This window comes from Protobothrops mucrosquamatus, unplaced genomic scaffold (genome assembly GCF_001527695.2).
Source record: "Protobothrops mucrosquamatus isolate PMUCROS unplaced genomic scaffold, P.Mucros_1.0 scaffold3421, whole genome shotgun sequence".
Taxonomy (NCBI): domain Eukaryota; kingdom Metazoa; phylum Chordata; class Lepidosauria; order Squamata; family Viperidae; genus Protobothrops; species Protobothrops mucrosquamatus.
In genome coordinates, this window is record NW_015389402.1 from 95,663 (window position 1) to 105,376 (window position 9,714).

Sequence of the window (9,714 nt, forward strand, 5' to 3'; positions counted from 1 at the left end):
ATTTTGTTATCTTCTCCAGTTCTTTCTCGTCTATTCTGCTGTCTCCAGGCACTGCCACGTCCACTATCCAGACTTTTTTTTGTCTTTCTGATCGACAGTTGTTAAGTCTGGGGTGTTATGTTGCAGGTGCTTGTCTGTTTGAATTCTGAAGTCCCAGAGCAGTTTAACTTTATCATTTTCTATGACTACTACAGAAAAAGAGCTAGTTCTGACCCAGCTCTCAGCTAATCATCTCCTAAGTCACACCAAAAAGCTACGCCAAGCAGAACAGTCAGATGCCTTTCTGCATTCTTTCCAAAGTGTCTACACAGGATGAGTACCTGGACCCAATCTTCCTTATCTCCTCAGTACAGGTGAGTTCCGGCTTCAGCTTCCTCATTTTGTTATGATCCTTTTTTTAAAGTCGTCACCAGGAGGCAGCAGATATCCACACCGTGAAAAGAAGACCACAAGTGCTGGCTATTTGCTCCAGGTAACCTGGCTGGGCTACCTCTGCGACAGGAAGAACAGGTGTAACAGGCCACACCTGAAATGTACAGCAAACATATTGTAATATTAGCATTGCAGAATATTGTGCAACAAGCTTTTCATGACAAAACATTTTCAAAAGCTAGTGCGTTCGGACACTTCTTAGGGCACTTTTTAGTATTTCACGCACTTACATTTTAAGGTCTTGTACTTGGGGAAATGGAAATGGGCTGATCACATAACAAGACGAACCAATGGCAGGAGGACCAAGCAAGGCAGTCGTAGAATGGATCCCAGTTGATAAAAAGCATCCACGAAAGAGACCTATCTTTCCATGGGTGGAGAAGTACAAGTAGTCCTTGACTGATCACCACAATTGAGTCCAACGTTTCTCTTGTCAAGTGAGACATTTGTTAAGTGAATTTTGCCCCATTTTATAACCTTTCTTGCCACAATTGTGAAGTGAATCCCTGCAGTTGTTAAGTTAGTAACATGGTTGTTAAATGAAACCGGCTTCCCCATTGACGTTGCTCGCCAGAAGGTTGCAAAAGGTGACCACGTGATTCCGGGACACTGCAGGATTTCCATCTGTGGACTCCTCGCTACTGTTTCTCTTAGCTTGTTGAAGTCAGCTCCAAATCTAGAAGAGTAATCTAGCTACTATGAGTTCTCCTTGCCTGCAGTAGGGTGAATTCCAGGAATTTATGCTCATTCTCTCCCAAGATCACTCTTACTTTCTTCTTCTTTGACTACTACTTCATTTTAGTAAACATTAAGTTTCAATATGGATGATCTAGTTCAGGGGTAGGCAACCTTGGCTCTTTTATGACTCATGGACCTCAACTCCCAGAATTCCTGAGCCAGCATGGGGGAACTACGGCCCCCTCATGACTCGTGGACTTCAACTCCCAGAATTCCTGAGCCAGCATGGCTCAGTTTGGAAGCCTCTCCCTTTCCTCTCAGCACGGCTGGCTCAGGAATTCTGGGAGTTGAAGTCCATGAGTCATAAAAGAGCCAAGGTTGCCTACCCCTGATCCAGTTTCTTTCTCCAACTTTTGGATTAAAAAAAATGGCTGAAAGGCACATCAAGAACCTGTGGGAGCTCTTACTTTCCAGAAAATTTGATTCCCAATTGATATCAGGGTAGTTGAAATTCCATGTTATCACAGGTGTGTGTGTGTGTGTGTGTGTGTGTGTCTCTGTGTGTGTAAAAGATACCTTGGTCGTCTGATTTGCAAAGACTTCATCTATGACTTCTGCTCGTAGTCCACACCCACAAATAATTCTACTTGGTTTTCTTTTTCCCTTAATATTCAACCAGATACTTTCAGGAGAGTTTTCATCCTTGGGATCACGAAAGAGAGTCCACGTGATGTAGTGTTGACAGTGTTGGATTAAAAATGGGGGGACAGAGTAAAGGTGAAGCCTTCTTTCAATCAAACTCAACTCCTGGTCATGACTATTGGGTTCTTCCAAGGTTTTAATTCCAATTTCACAGCCACAGTCCTGGGATTTTCGGCTGGTGTCTCCATTCCTGTTGAGCTTTTTGAGATGAACAAAGGTCAGCCAGAGACTGTCATCAAGTTACAGCAGGTAAAACTGGGGAGATCCAAGTTTAAAAAACTCACCTCAGAGGAGTTATTAGAAAATCGTGGGATATTTTTCTCTCTGTAGCTTAGATCATTGTTAATTTTTAAGTCTGGAACTTGCACTGTTGATGATCTCCTGGCTGTCGCTCTCCAAAGAGTTTGGCTTCTGCTTTCAGTTTTAAAATCTAAGACACATCTCCGTTTTCTTTCATAATAATGATGTAGCTGTGTGGTTTAGTCTGTCAAAAATAGGAAAACCAAGGCTCAGCAGAAAACAAAGAGGATGTGAAACCGTGATTGAAGATCTCTCAGTGCTGGCAGTGTAGTTGAGGCATTTTCTGTCATCTTCTACTCTGATGAAGAGGCCAGCCCTCTTGCTGCTCCAGATGTAGAGGACGATATGCACCCTTGAATAACAACTGGATAAAGCCAGTCTGTGGGCTAGATCAAAATGACTCCACCTACAGAAATTGAAGATCACCTGCCGATGTCAGTGGCAAAGATTTTCGTCTGTCTGATCCTGAGTTTTTCCTTTGTCCTTGGAATCCCTGGAAATTCTTTGGTCATCTGGACCATTTGTGGACGAATGAAGAAGAAGCCTCCAACCGTTGTGCTCATCCTACAACTGGCCGTGGCTGATCTCCTGATTCTTCTGACCCTGCCAATCTGGATCTATTCTTTTGCCAACCAGTGGCTCTTTGGGATCGGTGCCTGCAAAGGTCTGGTGTTTGTCATTTACTGTAGCTTGTATGCCAGCATCTTCTTCATCATGTGTCTCAGTCTTGAGCGGTTCCTGGCTGTCGTTCATCCCTTTGCTCTTCAGCGATGGAAGAAGACGATGGTCATCCACCTGGTGGTGGTCATGATCTGGTTCTTCTCCATCGTCCTTGGATCAGCTATCATCCCATTTCAGGCCATCGATGTCACTGTAGGGGACCTGCAATGTACCACTCGTGAGTATGCAACTAAATCACAAGAGGTTATCCACCTCTTGTCTGAAACTATTTTGGGCTTCGTAGTTCCCTTCACCGTCATCTGCACCTGCTACGTCTACGTGGGCAAAAGAATTGGGGCCATGGCTTGTCCATCAAAACGACGCTCCACCAAGTTGATTACCTCCGTAGTAGTGATTTTTTGTCTGTGTTGGTTCCCCCACCACTTCTTCAACCTCATAACAGTCATCTCAGTTCTGCTGCAAGACTCAAATTCAGAGACCGCTCAAACCTTGAAGACGATTTCAGAGGCAGGAGCGTGGATTGCAGGCGCAATTATTTTTATTAGCAGTTGCATCAACCCGCTCCTCTACGCTTTTGCTGCTAGGAACATTCAAAGCAGTGCCAGGTTTACAAAGTTGTCCAAACTCTTCGAACAAGTGGCCCCTTCGGAGAGGCAGGGGTCCAACCTGGAAACACCTTCTCCAGATGAAAAAGAGGAAAGTTTGACAAGCACAGAGATTGTCTAGTGCCAGTGCCGGGAAAAGTGTCCTCAGCCTATAGCGAGGACTTTTCCTAAAATTTAAACACCGTTCTTGGCTTTCGATGAGTTTTTATCAAGCATCTAAATCCTATTCAGATTTGTTAATATGAAAACTGCCCACATTTCTCTTGATTTTTTTTTTCTAGACTGGGTTCTATATTTGTCTGCTACTTGGGTGTAGAATTCAGTGCAGTTTTGCGCAGTACACAGCTCCAAATATCTGCTAGGTTTTAGATCTTCAAAAAGGAGGGACGGAACCACGCACTCCAAAAGTGATGGGTGTCACAACTGTATGAAGCCATTGGTGAATGTAACGTAATGCAATTAAATGCACTCTGGTTTTGTCGCTTCACTCTTGGACTGTGATCCTGCTTAGACGAATAAAAATAGGATTGTCTTTAAAGATTCTTTTTGTAAGGAGGATCTGTGTTGCATTATTGACTATGGCTCTTGACAATATCCAGATAGTTTCTCCAGCCCAGTATTTCCTGCTTTTGGTTCAACTTCACAAGTGCTGGAGAAATCATCAATATTCTACGATTTGCTGATATTTTTGTATTGGTTCTAATGAAGGTAATTGGTCAACTGGTAATTGGTCAAAACATCTCTTATCTGCTTTTTGTACAAAAGGAGTTTATCGATTAATGAAGTTTGAGCTAATTAGATGTTTTGGCATATATTTTGGCATGTATGATAAAATAAAATATGAAGTTTGGGGGCTGAGTCCCACAAGGTGTAGCAGCACAATGTTTTTCTAGGGGAAATTTCATTTGCCAGTGAACGATCTGATTTATTGTATAATTATGGGACGCATTATAATTATTTTTAAATTTAAATTTAAACCTCCAGATTACACCCTTTCCCCTCACTCATGCAAATTACTGGACAATCTTTTATGAAAGGAGTGAAAACTATCACAACCAGAAAAACATGGATAGCTTAGTCTCATCTGATTCAAAGATGGTTTACCCCCATGAGGCTGATGGAAGGCATTCTTGATTTTTAGGAAACTCCAATGAATTTCCTAGCATCACATCCAGGATCTTCTCAAATTGTTCTGACCTACAGAGCTTTATAGATGCACAGAGCGTCAGTGAACAGTTGAAATTCCCCTCCAGAGTTGCGTAACTTTTCATCCATTAGAGGAACAGAAAACTCACAGCTTGATGGATCAAACATTTCTTAATTTGTGGTAGTGCTGCTATAAAAGCTTTGTCCACGGCTACTAGTTAAGGTCTCATTTTTGGAATTTCAGTAGATGCTTACCAGTTTTCTTGGGTGTTGGATTTTACTGGAAATTCTTTCATCTCATAGTTTTATTTGGGTGGTGATTTGTTTGGATTGGATTGGTGTGTGTATGTGTGTAGTAGGATCTGCTTTTGTAATTTAGTACACTGGCATTTTTTCTTTTTGTAAACCTCTGAACATTGTGACCATCAAGCTAAAGTTTAATAAATAAACCATTATCTCCTTTAAATTGCACTCTGCCGCATGGATGTTATTGGCTATGGATCTTTCAAGTTGTTCTGATTTAGAAAGAGTGACAAATCTACAGTGATTTGTTCAAATGTTTACATCATGTTATGGTGGAAGAACAAAGCCCAGAATAAAATCAGTAACATTGTAGAAGGGCATAAAATAACTTGAGGAGATGGATTCTCACTAGTTGGCTGAACTTGAATCCCATTAGAACCAAATGTAATTTCATAAACTATAATTTAATGTGCCTTAAACATTCCCTTTTCAACCTCTATCTTTGAACGATAGAACTGTAGGAACTTAAAGAACTCATTACTCAGAGGAATTACATTCCTGAGGAGGCTTCTGGTTATCCAGGCTAAGAAACAATACCTTGCCAGATCTTTGGGAAGATGGGGAAATAGTTTACTTTTGAGTAACAGCTTTTGCTTTTGAGTTGAGTTCATCATGCAGTCTTCCAAGCAACAATAGAGAAGTGGTTTTTCGCTGAATTGGTTTCGTTTCTTTTGATTTGTAAACTTCTCGGTCTAGTCTACATCTCCGAAATTTCCAATCTTGCTTGTTTTTTTCAAGGTCAGTGTAGCTGGTCCCCTTTGGAAGGAATGCCCACCGAATTTAGAGAGCCAGTTTTCTTAAGAGTCAAGGATTAGAAGATTCTGCAGTTATATCTTGGTGACAGCCACCAAGGAAAATGTTTGCCTGTATTTAATGTTGGCGAAATACTTTCCATTGATTTTATCAGTTGGAGTCAGAGACCGTTTTGTCCCAGAAAAAAAATAGTTTGTCAAACTAAGGTCACTTAACAACTGAATAAGCTTCAGAAAGAAAGAAAAAAAAGTATTGAAAAAATATCCAGGCAACATATTAACTTCCAAATTGTAGAGTTAACTTCCAAATTGTACTGTACTTAAAAATAACTTCCTTATTCCTACTCTACCAATATAATTTCCTTTTTTAATACAACTACCGTATATATTTGTACTCTGCGATGTATTATTTGTATTGTACAAGAAAACAATTAATTTAGGGGAAAATATAGAATTAAGAGGAAGAACAGGGAACTTGGAATTCATTGCTAACTCAAAAGACAGGTTTGGAAGTTAGCAACAAATTCCAAGTACCCTGTACTCCCTCTTAAATTTATTATTGAACTGCATGGGACTTCAAAATAAAGGAATATTTTCAAACAGAGGACCGTTCTGTTCCTGCAAAGATGGTTCCCAGCCATAATTCTCACACTTCGCTAGTTAAAGGAATCCTGGGACTTGATGTCCACTCATCTTAAAATTGCTAAGGTTGAAAAACAATGCTATAGATCAGGGGTCCTCAACCTTGGCAACTTTAAGACCCGTGGACTTCAAATCCCAGAATTCCCCAGCCAGCATAGCTGGCTGGGGAATTCTGGGAGTTGAAGTCCACAGGTCTTAAAGTTGTCAAGGTTGGGGACCCCTGCTATAGACCCTCATCCCTAAACAAGTGCAAGGACGCTTCATTCCTGGCCCTAAGAATTTTCCTCCGATTTTTCTTCTCCTCTGAAAGAAATTTTCAAAGCAGATTTTTTTTTTACAAACTCAGAAACAATGGATAGAACAAAAAAACAATTTTTTGTTAAGCACAGAAGTAATTACAGCACTTCACCAAATCATAACCAAATCAGCAGGATTGCATATCTTACCTACTCCTAGGGTGTGTTTCTCCTAGTTCTCGTACAAGCCTGGGAACACAGCTATTAGCTGCGTCCCCTCCTCAACACACCCAGTTTTTTCTGTGCACCCTTCTGGCTCCAGTGAACCTGTTTGCTGTTCCTGGGCCCAATCCACTGTACAATCACTCCCAAAGAGAAGGACGAGTTATCCAGTACGAGAAATCTGGAGCATGTGCTTTATGCTTCATTGCTCATGTTTCAAAATGCATGTATTTATTATTTTATTTATCTATCCTATTTAGAAACCGCCCATCTTCCTCATTGGGTGACTGGGTAGTTCTTAGTATAGGGACAAGGGCTCTGTGTAGGACAGAGACAGAGAATAGCCTATTTGACATATTCTCTCTGATTTCCATTAAATCCCAAGAAAAGATGGATACCAGGGAGAAAATTCCACTGATTAATTGTTTTCACTGTCAGGAAATTCCTCCTTAATTCTAGGTTGCCTCTCTCTTTAACAAGTTTCCGTCCGTTGCTTCTTGTCCTGCCTTCAGGTGCTTTGGAGAATAAGTCCACCCCTTCTTCTCTATGACAGCCTTTCAAGTACTGGAAGAAGTTATCATTGTCTTCCTGCTCTATCACCTCTAGTCCTTCTCTTTGATAGGCTAGTCCAGGGATAGGCAACCTTGGCTCTTTTATGACTCGTGGACTTCAACTCCCAGAATTCCTCAGCCAGCCACGCTTAGGGGAAAGGGAGAGGTTTCCAAGCTGAGCCAGGCTGGCTCAGGAATTCTGGGAGTTGAAGTCTACCCATCTCCGAGTGGCCAAGGTTGAGAAATACATGCCAGGGGTAGGCAACGTTGGCTCTTTTATGACTGGTGGACATCAACTCCCAGAATTCCTGAGCCAGCCACGCTGAGGGGAAAGGGAGAGGCTTCCAAGCTGAGCCAAGCTGGCTCAGGAATTCTGGGAGTTGAAGTCCACGAGTCATAAAAGAGCCAAGGTTGCCTACCCCTGGGCTAGTCGCACCTAGGTCCCTCAACCATTCATCATATGTTTTAGCCTCCTTTATCATTCTTGTTGCCCTTCTCTGCATGTTTTCCAGGGTCTCCATTTTTATTTTTTATTTTATCGTGGTGACCAGAACTGGATACGGTATCCCAAGTGTGGCAACGAAAAGCAAAACTCATCCCCGGAGGAAGTTGGTTTCGGTGTCCGGTGTACATCCAGCATTTTTCTTTTTCCTGTTGTTGAGTAAAGTCAAGTCACAGACAGATCAATAGACTGCTGGCCAAGTCAAAGGTATAATTTTTGAAATCCTCTCCTCTCCCACCGGGCTTCATCGGAGACTTTGCGCATGGGTGAAAAGGCACTGATCCTGATCACCAGCCGGCTGCAGCCCCAACAGTAGGAGGATTGGATTCCAGTCACCTCCGCCACAGCCTATTATGCATGGATTATTGACTACAAGAAACTGTGAAGAATGACCCTTCCGTTTTCCAGGTCATTGGACAGCTAACAAATCCTCCACTTGCTATTCAGCAGCACAAGACCCATCTCTAAACAAGTCCTCCCCTGCCACCAAACAGGACAGCCTGCCTAATACAATAATTAGGATTTAATATCATCTGAAGCTGAGGAAGGGTTATCTGAAGTGACGTCTTTTCCAATTAGCAGGCAGAGATGTGCCATTTTACACTAAATGTGTGCTTTCTTAACAAGGGCGAGATTTGTATCGGCAAGCGAGGTGCTCTTAAGAATGCCTTCGGTATGGTTTTTAACTGAGTGCAGTTGTAATAGCAACAACATTGTCCAGACTATGCCGATTAAAAGCCTTGCTTAGCCACAAAGTTTTATGTTAGTCTGCTTCCTAGCAAAGTTTTCCCTGCAGGGTTTCTGTAATGGCCGAGGGAAACTCAGATTCATCACTCTGAACTATGTGAAATAAGGGTTAATAATAATAATAACAATTTTAAAAAACCATAAAGAGCAAAATGAGCTCATCTGAGATAAGATGTGGATTTAGTTTCAAGAGAGGACCCGAATCTCAAGGACAGGGGAACTGTGTGGCTTTCAGAGTTTTAGGATTACATTTCTCAGCCTCCCTGAGGGTTGGTCTCTTCTGTTGGGGCTGATGGAAGAGGTTCCACCATCCCTAGAATGCTGCAGGTTCAACGGTCAGAGTTTTAAAGAGTTTTCCTTCAACTGGATGCCCTCCAGATATGTGCAGGAGGTTGGGTGGGTAAAAATGTCCAGAAAGCAGCAGTAACTATCCAATTGAAGCTGCTACCTTGGTTTTTCTGGCTGCCTTTCCCAATGCTCCTAGCTGGACTTAGTTCGCTATAATCCTTTGTACCCAAAATATCTGGAGGCACCATTTTGGGAAAGGCTGGTAGCCAACAGAAGAAGGTTGCACTGGAAATGATGACAGGGTCTTCCAAGAATCCCCAAATAACCTGTACAGGAAAGTCCCTGTCTTATGGCCATCATTGGAACTGGAATTTTCATCATGACTTGTAATCATTTGTTTAGCAACCATTTTAAGTTACAACAGTGTTGAGAAAAGCCTTGTCCTTCCACTTACGACTGGTCCTCACCCTTATAACCATCACATCATTCCCCACCCCAAAGTCGTATGATCACAATTCAGGTCCTTGGCAACTGGCTCACATTTACAACTGGTTGCAGTCATGTGATCAAAATGTGCAACCCAATGGGTTTGTATTTACGGCCGTGGCATTCAATTAAGGACCACAGTATTTTACTTAGTTATTGTCATTAAAATGGTCCTAAAATTGGGTCCAACTCTACTTATGACTGCAGTGGCTTAGGATGGAAATTCCAGTCTCAATTGGAGTCATACATTGAGGGCTACCTACAAACAGAGTTTATCTTGGATTCCAGGACAATCGCTAAGCGAATGAAAGTAGATTAAAACACTAAAGTTTTCTTAAATCGGGTGTCTTCATTCTTCCATTAAAATGTTAATTTTAGAAGTATCCAACTCTGTTGTTGAGTCATATTTTCATGTTTCGAGCACGTCTGCAGTCGGTGAAT

At 41.8% G+C, this 9,714-nt stretch overlaps 1 protein-coding gene across 1 annotated transcript; it reads left to right on the forward strand.

Annotated features, from left to right (window-relative positions):
* The first annotated feature begins 2,413 nt into the window (after positions 1-2,413).
* On the forward strand, positions 2,414-3,584 carry LOC107297624 (leukotriene B4 receptor 1-like). The gene has a single exon (XM_015826987.2). It carries the CDS (start codon positions 2,509-2,511, stop codon positions 3,517-3,519), a length of 1,011 nt encoding a protein of 336 aa, XP_015682473.1. The 5' UTR covers positions 2,414-2,508; the 3' UTR covers positions 3,520-3,584.
* The last annotated feature ends 6,130 nt before the right edge of the window (positions 3,585-9,714 follow it).